Source organism: Equus przewalskii, chromosome 10 (genome assembly GCF_037783145.1).
Source record: "Equus przewalskii isolate Varuska chromosome 10, EquPr2, whole genome shotgun sequence".
In the NCBI taxonomy this organism is placed as follows: domain Eukaryota; kingdom Metazoa; phylum Chordata; class Mammalia; order Perissodactyla; family Equidae; genus Equus; species Equus przewalskii.
Window position 1 is genome coordinate 49545913 of NC_091840.1, and position 18288 is coordinate 49564200.

Here is an 18288-nt window from a genome sequence, read left to right on the forward strand (position 1 = left end):
CTAAGGCGGGCAGTGTTTCTAGGAGTGAGTGAGTGGAACATTTCTCCATTCAAACTTGGAGCACCAGGGTTGGGGAAAATAGGCTCAGTCCAAGGAAAACAATCAAGCCCAGTTCATAAACAGCTCAAGTGAAGAAAAAAGTAGCCCTCAGACTGCAGTGACAGGGTCTGTGGTGAGAAGGGCCCTTAGTATTGGGCAGACCCTGGCAGAGAATGCTAAATACCAGTAACCTCTTCTAAGGTTGTGCACGGAAGACAGAGAAAAAGACTGAGTCCTCAAGCTTTCCCTCAGTCCTGGGAATTGAACACAAGCACTGGTGACCTAGGGACACAGCTCTGAACGGTGGCCCTAAGTTGCCAACCCCAACCTACCGGCTAGAGGCCTCTGCGGCCTGGATTTGACCTGCAGGGCAGGCGTCCCTCAGGCATGGGGCTCTCCTGCCCTCCTCTCTTCCTACACCACTTGAGTGCCAAGCCTGTCACTCCTTCCTTTTTCCTTCTTTCCCCATGAAAGTCAGTGAAAAAAACTGTAAATGGCGTGGACAAACGAAAGTGAGGAGGCTGGGCAGGTCATCGAACTGGTCACCTCTATTCTGAGAAATCCAACTCAATTCTAGGTCACACTTTGGGTCTGTCCAGGGGTGTGGACATCACAGAGGGTTACAGTTTGACCTGGAGCCAAACTGTACAGGCCTGGAGGCCTAGGAGGGTGATATCGAAGGGGCCTCAAAGGCTGCCCGAAGTTTCGCCAAAACATCTTCAGCAGCTAACCATCCCCTCCTCCCATAAGAATTTAGGCCTTTTCTGGGGCCCACCATCCCAGAGGAGAGAAGCATCTGAGTTCATACTGCCCTGCCTTTACTTGATGTCACCCATGCATGAGCTTTCGGCACCTAGAAAGGTTCCCAACAATACAGGAATACATGTTTATTGAACAAAGCCTCCAGCCAGAGATGCAGCACGGGCCGCCCTTCAGGACATAGGAAGACACTGTCCCAGGTCCCGGGTACTCATCTCAGGGTGGTTTTCTTTCACCTCCAGGGAGACTCCCTGTTAATACGTGTACTCTCTCACACACAGATACAGAAATGCTGTTACATTTTATGACCTTCATCCCCTAAATGACCTTCTTTCCAACCTCCTTGAGCACCTACCCACCAGACCCCCAGGATGAGAAGAGCTGAGAACAAGCAAGATGTTGAACAGAAGCACAACGACAGAACCAGAAAGCAAGTCATAGCTGGGAGATGGCAAAAGGAGCTGAACACAGTGGAGAAACCCTTAACTTCTCTTTCTACTACCTAATCCTCTTGTGATTCCGTGCAGCCATTTCATTTAAAATCCTTCTCAGAGGCCTACGGCCTGGCATTGGAGCCAGGAGGGAGGGGAATGTTCTGGGTTGGCTGATGACGCATGGACTTCTGAGACAGGTCACCTCACCTGACTTGACAAATATTAAGCATCTGCTCTGTCATGCCCTCTGTTCAACTCTGCACACACAAAAAGGGAGGAGACGCAGGAGGGTGGCTGCCAGGGGCTGGGGGCAAGGGGGGAGGGGGAGTTCGTGTTCAGGGGGTACAGAGTTTCAGTTCGGGACGACCACAAAGTTTTGGAGATAAATGGTGATGATGAGTACACAAGAATGTGAATGTACTTAATGCCACTGAACTATACACTTAAAAACAGTTAAAATGGTAAATTTTACATTTATGCATATTTAACTAAATTTTTTATTAAGGGGGGGGAGTGAGACAGCCCTCTTCTCCTCCCTCTGAAGAACAGGCCTTCTGAATCATTCAACTGTCTTTCCTCCAGACTAAATCTTCTGACTTCTTTTGCATGTCTTTCCCCTCCTGTCATCACAGCGCTCTACCCAGCAGCCCAACATCCAGAAACCTCTCGGTTCTGGGCACAGGCCCCACGGAGCTTTGTATTCCCAGCACGCACCCATCAATGCCAAGCCACCAGCAGTTCCCAAAGGCTCAGGCTCAAGTCACTCACTCCCTCTTCTCCTCAAAAACTATCCCAGGTATATGAATAAAACCTGTGTCCACCAAGACACAGATGTAGACCGTGTGCTCCTGGAGGGCAGTAACCATTTCTCACACAGGCTGTCTCCAAGCCACGAAACAGGCCATATTCCAAAAGTCACCAAATACTTGACTGCAGAAACATCACGGAGGGGGCGATATCCCTAAGCCCACAAAGCCTGTTTGCCACAGGTCACAAATTTACAATTAAAGTGAGAAGCAAACAATATTGCTCAAAGCACACCATCTAGAATGTCAGCTGCACGCGGCCCTCCCCTCAGCACGCACCCACACACACACCACGCCACTGGGGAGCAGCCTCTGATGGCACAGGTGTCCGGCTGGGAGTCAGACCTGAGTGTGAATCTGCGCGCTGCCACGTACTGGCTGTCCAACCTTAGGCAAGTCACTCAACTTCCCAGTTCTATAAGCCTTGGTTTCTTCATGAAAATGAGGAATATCATTCACCTCAAAGGGTTACTGCGAGGGTAAGGAGATTACATAAGGAGAGGACCTACTGCATCGTAAGCGTTCATCATTATTCTTATTCCAACCCCAAAACCCCTTCTGAAACGAATCCACATTAAAATATAAATGACTTGCATCAGAACAGCCTTTGTTCCGAACTGAAGAAAGGGAGAAAAAGAAGGGCTTACTAGAGGTCTAAAGGGATAAAGGAACCGACCAGCTTCTGAGCCACATGCTGCCTGTCCCCTCAGCCCCGCTGTGACATGTGGGTCTAGGGCAGTTTCCAGGGTGAAGAATGACCTGGTCAACGCTGGAGGAACTTTCTCCTGCTTCTCCAAACCTTAGCTGGACAAGACCAAGAGCCCAGCAAGTTCACCTCTCTTGAGTCGTCTGAAGTGGATGGACAGCTTCATCAGCTTGTCCCTGTCAGCTGCTCTGCTCCCAGCCACTCACCCACCCCACAGCTCTGTTTTTCTAAAGGATATACAAGGCAAGTTGCCTCCCACCCTCTGGTTACTCCCCTGCAATCTGAGTAACGACACTCACTGGCCACACTTCTGTCTTCAAGGAGACAACTGTCAGATGAAAAGACCCGAGAGAAGTGACGACGGTGCTGGCCTCCTCTCTCAGACACAGTATCTCTGCCTCGTGCTGCTTAGGCTTTGGGGCGCCCCTGTCTGACTGTTGTCTTGAAGATTCTTTTCTGACCACTTAGAATGAAAGACCAAGGACTACATGCTTCAGCCCCTTTCTCACAAATGTGCCTTGAAAGAAAGAGCGGGCGGGTGGTGAAGAGAGAACATGAAAATCTTCCTCCTTACAGTCTGGCTTCCAGCCTGCTCATTTCACCTTCTGAGGTGTGCTGGCAGGCAAATAAAAGCTGTCAGAAGAGTTGTGTGCAATGCACAAAAGTAACTCAGAGCCTACAGTCCTCTCTCCATGCAGAAAGAAGCAGACTTAGGAGCTCTTCCGACTTCACGGAAGAAACCTGTCTAGTCCTTTACCTCACCTTTCCCAGGTCCATAACGAGCTCACAAGAGGCACTACCGGCAATTTGGGTGGAAAAATAATTCTTCAATGTAATACCCAGACATCACAGGCTGGTTAACATCCCTCATCCCCACATACTAAATGCTGTTGGTGCTCCCCAAACATAGCGACAATTGAAGCTCCCTCCCCAGCATTTCCAAACACCTCCTGGAGGCAGGGCCACTCTAGTTGGGAACTACCGAGTAAGAACCTGTATCGTTTTGTGTTGCACGGTGCCCAGCACACACAAGGCACGCTTTGCAGCTTATGGGTTGAATCTAGTGGGAAAGGACAAGTCACAGGAATACTTAGATCCATGGCTCTTACCAAGCGAACAATCCCTGAACTCCTACTATGTGCTGTTTTTGTAGGCACTGTGAGGGATCAACAGGAAATATGGATCATGATCCCTACATGTAAGGAGGTGATAGGAAAAACAAGACCATAAAACAGTATTCAACACGAGGCAATACATAATCAAATGCTAAATTGTAGGATCCGGGAGGTGGTGGGGAATGTGACCAGTGAGGGCTGGCACAGCCAGAGGAGGCTTCACGGAAAAAGCAGAAGTTGTGGTGGCTTGAAGGAGGTGGAATTTTCTTCACTCAGCCCTACTGGTCCTCAATCTGTCCCCCCAAGGACCACCGTTCACAGAAAACTCCTCCATGGGGCCAGCCCGGTGGCGCAGCGGTTAAGTGCGCACGTTCTGCTTCGGCGGCCCGGGGTTCGCCAGTTCGGATGCCAGGTGTGGACATGGCACCACTTGGCAAAAGCCATGCTGTGGTAGGCATCCCACATATAAAGTAGAGGAAGATGGGCACGGATGTTAGCTCAGGGCCAGTCTTCCTCAGCAAAAAGAGGAGGACTGGCGGCAGATGTTAGCTCAGGGCTAATCTTCCCCCCCAAAAATCAAAAAAAAAAAACCCCACAAAACTCTTCCAAACCAAAAAAAAAAAAAAAAAAAACAACACTCCTCCAAACCTGTGGTTCCAGGAGCCAATCAGCAATCCAAGCCCTTCAGATCCTATCCTCCAATGGTTCCTGGTGGAAGAGGGTGTGAGAAATTTCCCATTCTCCCTCAGAAGACCGGCCAGTGTGAGGCCTGCTTTAAGGAGGCTGTCTCATCGTAAAGGCAGGGGTGCAGTGACCGCCACCTGCACTGACTCAGGCACAGACCCTAAAGGGTGGGGGTTCCCGCTGTGATTACAGAAACTCTCCACTTTACCTGTCACCTTGGCCCTGTAAGATGCTCCTGCTGTGGGGACATGCACTTCCCAGATGAGTCTGAGGTCCTAACTGCCTCCTCCCTTACCACCCACCACCCTTTTTCTCAGGCAGAATCTCCACTTCCTCCATTCGTCTCGAAGGCTCCTCTCGCAGGCTGTGCCACCAAACACTTCTCACAGCCCATCCCACCATCTCCTCCTCGGCCACCAGCCTGACATTTAAGCTGCTCCTGGAGTCTGGCTCCTCCAAGAAGCCCAACACTGCGGCTTCCCCAACCCTATGTCACTTCAAACACGCAAAATCAGTAACACTCCCCCTACACACCCCACTCAACCTTTACGTGTGCACTATGTAAACTGAGCGTCTCATCTATGTATGTACAGTACCTCTCTAAGGTGGGGGAAGAAGCCCACTTCCCGCAGACCACAAGACCCATGCCCAAGGCTGGGCCTCCCTGTGCTTATCTCTGTGAGACTCTGCTACCTTCCAACCCCAGCCACCACTCAGGCTAAGAACATTTAGTCACACACACCCCCCAGGTAACTGTGCGAGGAGGTGGGTATGTTAATTGGCTTGACTGTACTAATCACTTCACTATGTAGACGAATATCAAAACATCATATTGTACACCTGAAATATATACAATTTTTATTTAAAAACTAAAACATCTAGTGAGACACCCTTCTCCCTCACCTGCTCTGGTCAACAAGCACACTCCCACCCTCTGCAGAGCCACATGTGAGCCCATACAGACCAGACACCCTCCCCCCAATAAAAAGGAAGATCACACAAGTCACATGTCCTTTCCAAATACATATACCTTTACCCTCTGAAACAAAGAAACAAACAAAAATATTTTTCCCCTCCCATAGGAAGGCTCAGAAGAAATCCTTTTGGAAATTAAGCCTGGAGTTTCCAACCCACCCTCAGGCCCCAAGACCTCTGGGTATTGATCAAATGCTCTGCCGTAAGACGGGCCCCATTCCAGGGTCTCCCAATTCTGGTCATCACGAAACTCCACCGGCTGGCTCACCTCTATCTACTCTTTCTGCAACAACGCCAGCTTGGTTTTCTGATACGTGATTTATTCCTCTCTCAATCAACTAACCAAATTTTTTTTTGTCTTGTAAAAAGTAAAAACAATTCTTGTTATATGCTCTCCTGGCATGCTAAAGTCTTCTGCTAAAGTCCTTATCATGGTTTGCAACTTTATATATATGTAATTATACATATATGATTATTTTATTAATGCCTCTGCCTACTACTACACTGTAGGAAAACCACATCTGCTTTGTTCATCCGTGTGTCCACTGTGCCGAGTTCTAGATCTCTACTCAAACAGAACACGAAATCCTTCTTCTTTCTTCAAATAGAACTCTAGTTAGCTAGGACATCCTCAGGCTGCCTGGTCACTGGACAAAATCTCCAGGGGCTCCTTGGGTCACGACAATTCTACCCCTTTCTTGTCTCCTCCCCCTGCCATTCCCTACCCTTATAAAGAACAAAGAGCCTCAAGTACCCTTTCAGTTACCCTCTGAAGGAGCTTCCTGTAGACGGGAGAATCCTAGACTCACGTTGATGACTGGTTGGTTGGGAGGAGAACAGCAGGAAGAACAGGAGAGAGGAGAGGATGAATGTGGGCTGGAGACAGGGTCCAAGTCTTCTACCAAGTACTGTTTTTATCTCATCCTGTATTCTGTGGGCATTCAAGAAAGGCTTTGAGAGTTGACTCATTAACCTGATTATTTTTTGTACTATTTCTTCAACCTGGGAAAGAAAAGATTGAGGGAGATGGGGGCGTAAACAGAGTATTGGTGGAGGGGAAAAGAGTGGATACCACAATTCAAGATGACTGACCACAGGACAACAGAAAATTCACAGCAATCAGATTTAACAAAAACCTCCGGACCTTGAGGGTTCTAAGATATTGAGGAAAGCAATGACAGTTAAGAAAAGGGGAGCCTGAGCCTACAAAGGCATTTCTTACATGGATGCTCCCAGAGCTCTGATTAAATAGCTTAGTATAGTACTGAGCACAATATTACATTCTTCCCATAGTATCTAGAACCTGATTCTTGATACAGTAGACTGACAATGCTTGGTGACCGACTGATGCAGGAAAGAACATTAGTGACAACTTTCTTTTGTACAGTGTTGTCTGGAGACAGAAAGATCAGTCAGGCAGACTCTCAGATTACTTCTGGAGATGCTCTCCAGGCCCAGAACTGTTTTATGTTTCTGGGTTGAGAGGTTACTGCATTTCTTATTTATAGACCTATGCCAGAGTGCAAGCTTGTAAAGAGCGACTGCACACTTCCTGCCATCTTGTCCCCAAGATGACAAGCAAGGACACTACATATCCAAACTGTGAGCTACCCTTAGGCACATAGTTCAAAGATGAAAGGAACGGAGGCCAGATCTGAAATTAGGATTCTATGCAGCACGGTCTAACTGAGTTCTTTGGGCAAGCACGAGTGGGCGAAGCAGCTGGCTCCCCTGCTGACCCTCTTACTGTTATCTTAACTGCCAAACCTTCACTTTTCCAAAGACCCTCCCCTCCATGTATCACTAAGGGCTGTGGCAACCTGTCCTAACCCAGCATAATGAGTGTGGTGTCTCTTCCCTCATTTGGGGAATGGCTGAACACCTAGTTTCAGCAAAGTTCTCTGCAATCTTCCTTCCATCGTTTTGCCAAAGCAGCATTTCACTTCACTCCAAAAGCCACTAGCCACCGAAACAGCCCCACCCATTCGCAGTCCTCTAGGAAAAAATGCCATTACTTCTGCTGCAGGAGGTCAGTCTTCCAGTTCCCCTGCCTGAGGCATCTGTCGTCAACATTTGGACAGCTAGCACATCAGAACACAGTAGCAGTCCCACGTTGCTCAGCAGCCTAGAAATGCAGCCCAGAACTGCCAGCTTTCCCAGTGGCGCTGGCTCCACAGCCTTGTGAAGAGAGAAGGAAAGGGAAGAGACTTCTCCAAAGAACAGACACAACAACACAAAATCATTCGAAAAAGAACATCCCTGTCAGCACTTCTACCAGGCAACAAGTCCCTCTTGACTACGATCCGTGGTTTTATTTCAATACAGCAATAGGGAGCACAGCTCCATAGTTTCAAGGACACTGCAGTCTAAAACTTCCAGATGGCCAGACAGTAAAGAGAAGCTGTGTGATTTATGAAGTGGGTCAATCAAAGGGAGTAACACAAGAGGAAAGAGGTCAGCTTGGGGTATGCTCCCTCCTTGTCCCGTCCATCTCCACTGACACTTATCCTTTAGGAGAAGCCAAGAGTCCTAAGTCAGAAGATTCTTCTGGACTGTAACCAAGCTTGGACACAGAGAAAGTTTGAAACAAAAGGCCCAAATTTTCTCTTGGATGATCCTAACTTTACTTCAAGGGCATTGCTCAGATGGAGGGTTCCAGAACTGTGTTTACCACCAAACAAGGTCTGATTCCAAAAACAACTGAGAAAAGACATACTCTTAATTGTGTGTATATAAAAGAGGGGCAAGAGGAAGCCTAACAAAAGTGACATTAATTGAATGCTTTCTCTAAGCAAGCATTATGCTAAGAGCTTTCACTTGTTATAACAACCATTTATTCCACAAACATTTGAGACCCCACTATGTGAAAAACACTGTTATAGGCACTGGGGATGCAAAAAGGAACAAAATAGCCAAAATTCTAGTTTTCACTCAACTTACATCTTAGTCAAGGTTGATAAAAATAAATCTATATGTCAGCTGGTAATAAACGATATGAAGAAAAAGCAGACTAAAGGAATGCTATATAAAATTTTACATAAAAATAAAGGGAGGGGCTGACCCGGTGGTGCAGCAGTTAAGTTCGCACGTTCCACTTCTCGGCGGCCCGGGGCTCACCGGTTCGGATCCTGGGTGCGGACATGGCACCACTTGGCAAAAGCCATGCTGTGGTAGGCGTCCCACGTATAAAGTAGAGGAAGATGGGCACGGATGTTAGCTCAGGGCCAGTCTTCCTCAGAAAAAGAGGAGGATTGGCGGTAGATAGCTGAGGGCTAATCTTTCTTAAAAATAAATAAATAAATAAATAAAATAAAGGGAAAGGAGGCAGCCTGGTGGCGCAGGAGTTAAGTTCACACAGTCTGCTTCGGCAGCCTGGGGTTCACCGGTTTGGATCCCAGGCGTGGACCTATGTACCGCTCATTCAGCCATGCTGAGGCAGGCGTCCCACATACAAAATAGAGGAAGATGGGCACAGATGTTAGCTCAGGGCCAATCTTCCTCAGCAAAAAGAGGACTGGTGGCAGATGTTAGCTCAGGGCTAATCTCCTTCAATAAAATTTTTTAAATAAATAAATAAATAAAAATAAAGGGAGGGAGTGCTATTTTAGATACAGTTGTCCTGGAAGGCTTCTCTGATTGCCATTTGATAACAATTAATGACAATAAGGGCTAGCATATATGGTCACTGTGTGCTAGGACCTGGACTAAGTACTGGACATGCAATATTTCATTTAATCCTTAGCAAGTCTCAGTTCAGTACTATTACCATCCTCTCTGATATAGATGAGAAAACGGAGGGGCTGGCCCCGTGGCCAAGTGGTTAAGTTCGCACACTCCGCTGCAGGCGGCCCAGTGTTTCGTTGGTTCGAATCCTGGGCGCGGACATGGCACTGCTCATCAAACCACGCTGAGGCAGCGTCCCACAAGCCACAACTAGAAGGACCCACAACGAAGAATATACAACTATGTACCAGGGAGCTTTGGGGAGAGAAAGGAAAAATAAATAAATAAATAAAATAAAATCTTAAAAAAAAAAAATAGAAAACGGAGCCTTAGAGAAGTAAGGCCCTTTGCAGAATCTCCAGCGAGTAGGGCAAGAAGAGAGAGCAAGGGGGCCGGCCCAGGGGCCGAGTGGTTAAGTTTGCATGCTCCATTTCGGCGGCCCAGGGTTTCACTGGTTCAGATCGTGGGCACGGACACGGCACCGCTCATCAAGCCATGCTGAGGTGGCATCCCAAATGCCACAACTAGAAGGACCCACAACTAAAAATACACAACTATGTACCACGGGCCTTTGGGGAGAAAGAGGAAAAAATAAAACCTTTAAAAAAATAAAAGAAGAGAGAGCAAGGCCAAGGCTGCACAGTAAGTGAGGAAGCCGGACTTGAACTCAGGAATACAATCCCATGCTACCGTGCTGATGGAGAGATGGAACCTCAAAGAGGTCAAGTGTGCCTGTGGTCACAAAGTGGCAGGGCCACCTGCCCTCCCCACACATAGCTAAGAGATGAGTGCAATTCAATCTTCCCTAATATCACACTATTACTCTCATCAGCAGCTGGAAACCAAGCCTTACCTCGAAACAAGAGGAGAAAGACAACTTGGGCTCTTCAAGGCCAGCTGATAAATGCTGACTACGTTCCTCTCCCCTCCCCCCAGACCTCCAACACAAGTCGGTGAAGTAAAGGGAAACATGCTTTGTTGCTAATTCTCCAGGTTACGGTTTCTTACTGGAAAACAGACAGGAACAGAACAAGGGATGACTGGGCTAGCTGCTCCACAGTGCCCCAGCAGCTCTCTGAGTGGAGCGAAGGGGACAGGCACTGAGAAGAGGTCAGAGGCAAGGAGAAAGCAGCCCTCTCTAGCCCCATTTCAAGAAAGCACAGCTCTCCCTCAAGCTCTGGAGGACTGGGGTGATAGTGGGGGAAGAGGAATGCTTTCTTAAGAAGCATGAGGCAGGAAAGACGGAAGACAGGGAGCAGGTCACCCAGCTCTCTTGAGGGAGAGAGAGGAGAATAAGGCAGGAGGCTTGAGGAAGAAGGCTCACATTGCTTCAAGCAGATCAGTCCAGAAGGGAAATACCACATCCAAGGTCAGAGGGTGTTTGCAGAATTGCTGGAAATCCCGGGTTGAGGTTCCAGGCCGAATTACCAGAAGAGGCTAAAGGGAAAGAAAACCCAAGCAGAGTCCCACAAGGCTTAAACCAAAGGTCAGGATTTGGACCAACCCGTTTTTTATTGTATGTCAGTCACCACAGCCACAGGAACCTGTAGCCAGAGTTAATCAACAACCAAGGTGGTCAGGGAAGATGGGGTTCATGGCAGAGAGGAGCACATTAAGGGGAGCCTGGATTTCCATCTTACATCCACCTGCCTTAACTTGAGAAATGTAGTTCACACCGACCTTTAGAATCTTTTCCCCAAAGCCTTCAGACCCTCTCCCCACCAACACACACACACACACACACACACACACACACACACACACACACAGAAATTCAATGCTCAGTCTCCCTCTTCAGCAACTTATCACCTTATCTCCAGCAAGTCAGGTCTCCTAGTCCAACACTGCACCAAACAAATTATGACCTGAATGGCAAGAAAAACTGTGTCACCTAAAGAAACCCAATTAACGACATGACTCTGCTCTCTTCAATTCCCCTCCAGTCATATCCAGGGCACCGGTGTGGCTGACCGCCTTTCCGGCTACTGGCCATGTACCTTGGCTAACTCAAAAGCCAGAAGACAATTTAAACTGGGGCCTCCAGAGAACATAACCCAGAGATGGGAAATCCTGCTCTCCCCACACCTTGGCCTGTTGAGAAAGCCCGAAGGACACAGGACAAAAACACCACCTGGGTGACAGTCTGGAGTGTTCACCTTGAAATCTCTAAGTTGCCCCTTCAGCCAGAGCTCCTTGCTGAAGAAAAACACATAAATGCTCCTGAAAGCTCCCAAATGAGTGTGTGCAAGTGCCCCAGGAGGGACAATAGAAAAGGTATTTCGAAGAAATTCCTGCTGCGATTGTTTCCTTTTATTCCTTTTCTAATTAGCCCCTCCCTTGAGAAATCTCCATTACCTCGCCCTCCCTCCAGCAAACATACAACATACCCACTGCTCTCCCTCACCTCCTGAGGGACCACATGCAGCGTGTGTTTTGTGTGTGTGCATACATATAAACATCCTCTTCCCAGGCTAGTTTCCGAAGAGAATCCATGCTTCCCCTCCTCCCCAGTGCACTTGTCTTTCCTCCCAGCCCCACACCGCTGCAGAGTTGGTAATGCAATATTCAGGGACCCTGAGACCGGAAATGCCTGGTTCTGGACTGCTGCACTTGAAACAAGAGAGAAGGGATGGGGAGAGTCGAACATGGGGATGAGGGGCGACGGCAGGAGGTGTGGAGTGGAGAGGGGAGGCTGAAATTCCGACCAGAGAAGAGATGCAATTCAAGGGTGGGCGAGGAGGAGAAAGGGTGACGAGGGGGAGGCTGTCAAGACAGTTGCAAAGTCAAAATTCGAGGAACCGAGAAAGAGGAGGGGGAGGAAGAAGATATAAGTAAGGGCAATGGTGGAAAGGCCCAAGAGGAGGTATGGGGCCAGGGAGGGGACCACAACAAAGATTCTGCAGGTGATGGGGGCCTAAGTTTAGGGGAACCAGGAGTGATCCTCAAACACCTTGGAGGAAGGGGGTCCGGAATCTCAGTAAAGGTAGAGGTGGCTAGGAAGCGTGGGGGCGGGGCACCACAGGGTGGGGACCGAACGGGCTCCCAGAATCTGCAGCGAGTGGAGAGAGGGGGAGCAGGGGCGGGGGCCCAGCAGCGGCGGGCGCCCGGGAAAGGGGCGGGGGTGGCCGAGGGGGACGGGGCTGGCGGAGGGGGCGACCAGGGAGCACGTGAGGTGTGCAGCCACCCCGCTCCTCTGCGGCGGGGCCTGGAAGCAGGGCGAGGCTGGGGGGCGGCGCGCTCACCCGCAGGGCGGACAGGTCGATGTCGTCCAGGCTGCGGGCGGGGGCTGGGTCGCCCATGGCCTCCGCGGGGAACGGGGCCCCGGGGCCGCTCACGCTCCGGCTCGGTTATTCCGCTGCCGCCGTCGCCGCTTCTCCCCCATCGGGGGATCCCGGGGGCGGACTCCACCGTGCCTCCCCCGGAGAACGGGGAGGGGGAGGGCCGGCGGGAGGACCGACCCACCGACTGACAGGCGCTCTCGCCCGGGAGCTTGCCACCCGAGCTCCCCACTCTCCTGCGCAGGCGCGGAGTGGCCGTGCACCAGGAGGGTGGTAAAGGGAACGTGACGCGAGCGCGCCGGGTTCCCCCTCCCCCTCGGCGTCGACACCTGCGCGCAGGCGCAAGAGAGAGAGCGAAAGGCGCGCGCGAGGACTGAGCGACTGCGCGAGCCTGGCGTGAAAGAAGTGGGCGGCGGCCGAGGCGGCCGCGGAGCGCGCCCACCAGCTGGCGCGCATGCGCACACGCGCTTCCTTCTCTTCGCCTATTTTTTGCCCTTTCTTTCCCCCATTTCCTTCTTAGCTCTCCTTTGACACCTTTCCTTCCCTTTCCCTCCTCTTTCCTGTGCCCAGCTGCCAATCAAGCCACCCACCTCTCTATTTGCGGGGGAAGGGGGGCGGGACCCAACCCCCTCTGTTACTTGGGGGGTTGTTATGGTAACTCCCCACGCGAGGGCTGGGTGGCCTCTAGATAGGATGGGCTGTCCACCCACCTAGTTGCCATGGCAACAGTGGAGCCGCTGAGGGAGGGGCCTCTCCGTGAGAACGTGGCTGTAGAAACCACTTGGGGAGTGGAGACGGGGGACTGGCTGCCTCGGGGATGCCCTTTACCCCCTTCCCTGGCTGGAGTCAGGGGTGTTGAGGAGGCAAATCTCAGATCTCAGGATAGGGAATCCTACCGCAGGGCTTTATCTCTGCACCTCTTGTTCTGCACAAAGGAACTGTTTCAACAATTATTCATTGACTGATCCCTGGAGCCGCGCGTGGGGAAAGGGGTGGCAGGGAGAGGCGGAGGGGAAGAGAAGAAATCTATGTCCAATCCCTTCAAATCTTGCTTGGGTCACCTTAGGTCTAGCCGTGTTGGCACAGCACCCGCAGCCATTAGCCTCACTAGAGGCTGGGTAATGCTATGTAAAGAACAAGGAGTCATGTTCTACCACTGACATGCTGTGTGACCTTGAGCAAGTTGCTTTGCTCCTCTGGGCTTTTCTTTCACTGTAAAGTTGAGGGAGAAGGTTGCTTGATCCCTAAGATCACTTCCAGCAACAATGCTATCTCCAAAAGACCCCACCACCAGCCTTAATACAAACATCACTTAGGAGAGTTGGAATCGAAAGTCTGGATCCTTCTCCTCAGTACATTCACATTCACATGCACATGTGAAAAAGTTTTGCTTCCCTCCCTTCCTATTTATCTTGCCATTGTCCTTGTCGAAGCCACCATCCCCACTCACCTCCATTACTCTTATCAGCCTCCTACTTGGTCTTCCTGCCTGACCCGCTTAAGTCAACTCTCCATACCCAGAGTGATTTTTCTAAAACTCAAATCTGATGTCACTCTCAAACTAAGACCCTTCGCTGGCTCCCCACTGTCTTTTTTTTTTTTTTTTAAGATTTTACTTTTCCTTCTTCTCCTCAAAGCCCCCCCAGTACATAGTTGTATATTTTAGTTGCGGGTCCTTCTAGCTGTGGCATGGGACGCCGCCTCAGCATGGGTTGATCTGAGGTGCTAGGTCCGTGCCCCGGACCCAAAGCTAGTGTAACTCTGGGCCACCAAAGCGGAGGGTGCGAACTTAACCACTTGGCCACTGGGCTGGCCCCTCCCCAAGTAGAGTCTAAAGTGTAGCATGAAAGATCCTTCAGGATTCTGCCTGCTTTTCCTGCCTTCTTTTTCAACACTCCACCATTCCACCTCACATGTTCTAGCCATACTGAAATCCTCTACTCACAGCTCCCAGAACTCAACTGGTCCTCCTCCAGCCATGCACTTGCTGTTTCTTCTCCCTGGAATATTCTGACCATGCCCACTCTCACTGCCCTTTGCTTTGTACTACGTGTCTAAATCATCTCCTCCACGAAGCCTACCTTGACCCACTAAGACTGAGTTTGGCTCTTCCATTTTAGCTGCATGGCTTAAACCCATGGTAACATTTAACACTTGAATTGTAAATATCTGTTGAATCTCCTTAATGGTGGGAATTCTGTCAGTCTTGTTCAACACAAGGCCTGGAACCCACGAGAGGTTCAGTAACATTTAAGTGAGTGAAGGCCCCTGTTGTTTGGGTAGGCACTGTGATATATAGTAATTCAAGGTCAAGACTGTGGGATAGTAGGAAGAAAACACAGAATTTGAAGTTAGTGCTTTGGGCAAGTCATTAATCTCTCTGAGGCTCAATTCAGGCTCAATCTGTAAAACAGGAATAATAAGAGGGAGGTTAGGGTAAACTAAAATTAGCTATGTACAGGACTTGGTGTATCCTAGGTCTTTAATAAATTTACTAACACCTGACTTGTAGGCAGTGTTTAATAAGGAGATGCTGAATCAATGAATAAGCAAATTAAGATCACAGGGATAGGATAAATGATCACTCAAACCTAAGAGGCAGTGTAATTTGTGGGGTGGGGAAGGTAGAGAAACAAGATTGGCCCTGTGCTGATAATTACTGAAGCTGGAGTATGGAGTATGGATGCATGAGGGTCCTTTCTCCTATCCCCCGAAAGGGGAACGTATCTCCCTTATCCACAGGGGCTACATTCCAAGACCCCCAGTGGATGCCTGAAACTGCAGATACTACTGAACCCTATATATATACTATGTTTTCTCCTATGTATACAGACATACCTATAATAAAGTTTAATTTATAAATTAGGCACAGTAGGAGATTAATAATAGTAACTACCAATAAAATAGAAAAATTATAACAATATATAGTGTAATGAAAGTTATGTGAATGTAGTCTCTTTCTCTTTCAGTCCAAACCTATTCCTGAATCTGTAACCATCTCTTACTTGCAGTGATTGGCTTTGTGTCACTCAATTCAGGGGATCTCTTGCTGAAGCCTCCGTATAGGCTCAAAGCTGTCTGGCGCAACACGTTGCCATCAGTCAGAACACGTTTTCTGTTCGTGTCTTCCACCCACAAACTTAATGCCTTTTCCATCTTAACTAAGCACCTATCACGTACTGTGGCCATATTTTTTACAGTTTAAGCAAAACCAACATGAATTTCTTTTTCCTTCTCACAATTTCTTGGATAGAAGATTTGTTCTTACTGTAGCATAGATTAGCAACCTCAGCATAGAATTTTTTTTCTTATTACATTGAGAACTTTTACCTTTTCACTTAAAGGAAGCACTTTATGACTCCTCTTTGGCATATCCCAATTGCCAGCATTACCACTCTTGAGCTTTGGGGCCATTATTAAGTTAAATAAGTGTTATTTGAACACAAACACTGTGATACCACTACCGTCAATCTGATAACTGAGACGGCTACTAAGTGACTAACGGGTGGGTAGCGTGTACAGCATGGATGCGCTGGACAAAGGGATGATTCACGTCCAGGGCTGGACAGAGTGGGATGGTGCAAGATTTCATCATGCTACTCAGAATGGTGTACAATTTAAAACTTATGACTTGTTTACTTCTGGAATATTCCATTTAATATTTTTGGACCGTGGTTGACCGTGGTTAACTGAAACCACAGAAAGTGAAACCACAGATAAAGGGAGACTACCGTATATGTGTAATTGTTTGTAATAAGGTTAAGTGCGCACGTTCCGCTTCTCAGTGGCCCGGGGTTCGCTGTTTCGGATCCCGGGTGTGGACATGGCACCGCTTGGCATGCCATGCTGTGGTAGGTGTCCCACATATAAAGTAGAGGAAGAAGGGCATGGATGTTAGCTCAGGGCCAGTGTTCCTCAGCAAAAAGAGGAGGATTGGCAGCAGTTAACTCAGGGCTAATCTTCCTCCAAAAAACAAATCAAAACAAAACTTAAAGAGAGACAATGTGGTGGAGGAAGCCCTGGATCAGCCATCAAGAAAATTTAAAATATTAAAAGTAAGTCAAATTTTAGGACCCCTGGGGGATGAATGAACATTTTGCACAGGCCCAGTCACCCTCAGGATCGTCCATCCTCCTTGGGAGGCTGGATTCCTTTTCTTCCTCCTGGGTCTCGAGCTAACTCTTCTGATTCCAAACCTACAGCTTTTCCCCCAGCCCTGTGGTGGCCTCCATTCAAGAAACTTCGGGAATAAGGAGGCAGGGTGGGGGCAGACAGACCAACCGACAGTGTGAAGCAGAAGCCAACTCAGCCTTGGGCCCAGCCTGGGGCAGCTGCTGCCTCTGCCCCACTCCTCGCTTAATGAGGTAACGGTCCCCTAGGGAAAGAGGCACTTAGTGCTGACAAGGAGGCTCATTAGCAGAATGCCAATTAGTGCCAGGGGACTGCTATATGCAGGAGGGGGGATTTCTTGTGGGGAAGTGTCTTCTTCAGAGGAGCGGAGGGCTGGACTCAAAAGAGAGGATGGGGGCAAGACACCAGCCTCCCCTCTTCCCTCGTCATCATCCACTGCACACCCCTCTTCCAGGAAGGCTTCCGGTACTCCTCGCTCTACTCCCCTGTTTATTCCTGCTCCTGTCATCAATTCTGAGACTGAGAGTGAGGTTAGGAGAATGAAGGGCAAGAGCCAGGACCTGTGCTAAACTTTGTTCTAATTGCAAAAAGATATGAATATATATATGTTCCTGTACCCACCACTCAGCTTAAGAAATAAAAGCCACCAATTCACCTGAAGAGCTCTGCCTCCCCCTCTGTTATCCCCTTCTCTCCACCCACACTGGGAGGTAACCCTCTTCAATCCAGTGTGTGCTGTACACTCTCGTAGATAATACCATTTATTTTCTCTCTCCCTCTGGAGCAGCACCAAGCAATCGAATTTTGTGGAATGATGGAAATGGTCTATACCCACACTGTCCAGTATGCTAGCCACTAGCAACAAGTGGCTACCGAGCTCTTGAAATGTGGCTAGTGCAAGTGAGGAACTACATTTTTAATTATTTCTAATTTCAATTAATTTAAATGTAAATAGCCAAACGTGGCTAGCGGCTGCTGTCCTGGAGAGTGAAGCTCCACCATATATGTGCCGAAGTGCGAAAGCGCCCCATGAGGCGGGGGGCGGCTCTGTTGTACTCACTTCTGTGAGTCTAGAACAGTGTCTGGCAAATAGCAGGTGCTCAATAAATGTTTAAGCCCGCGACTGAATCTTTGCACAAGCCAGTTATGCAAGTATTATTCCCATTTCCCAGTTGGGACCACCGAGGCCCAGAGAAGTGATGTGACTTGACAACATCACCTAGGTAATAAGTGACAAGTCCAGGATTTGGGCCCAGTTCTTCCTGCCCTCAAGCCTGTACCCTTAACCACTCCCAAAGGGGCTTCCCTAAGCCTCTCCTGCACTGTCACTTGAGGAACAAGAAGCAGCCCATCCAGGCCCTTCTCCGTGGACCTCCCTCCTGGGTCTCCAGGTGTCCGGATTTGACCCTGCCTTTCCTTCTCCCCAGGCAGCCCTGTGTGAACACCTTCTCCTCCCAGCAGCTAGGTGATCGAGCTCCTGAAGCCACAGACAAGTAGAGCAGAGATGAAGCAGCAGAAAGAGGACAGGAGTTGGGTGGAGAGAAGGTGAAAGCATCTGGCACTATGTGGGGGGGGGGGAGTTGGGGGGTAGGGTAGAGGCTGAGACAAGCATTCAGTTTGGTGAGGGAGAGGCACAGG

At 49.2% G+C, this 18288-nt stretch overlaps 1 protein-coding gene across 50 annotated transcripts in view; it reads right to left on the reverse strand.

The window, feature by feature from the left end:
• Positions 1 to 13148, reverse strand: part of MINK1 (misshapen like kinase 1) — a 50814-nt gene extending 37666 nt beyond the window's left edge. For 49 of the 50 annotated variants that reach the window (XM_070563170.1, XM_070563169.1, XM_070563168.1 and 46 more), the window contains exon 1: positions 12484 to 13117. In XM_070563170.1, the coding sequence (XP_070419271.1) occupies positions 12484 to 12540 (57 nt within the window). In that variant the 5' untranslated portion in view covers positions 12541 to 13117. Of the gene's footprint in view, positions 1 to 12483 lie in introns of all 50 variants that reach the window. The other variant, XM_070563150.1, reaches the window with a different exon arrangement.
• Between the last annotated feature and the right edge of the window lie 5140 nt (positions 13149 to 18288).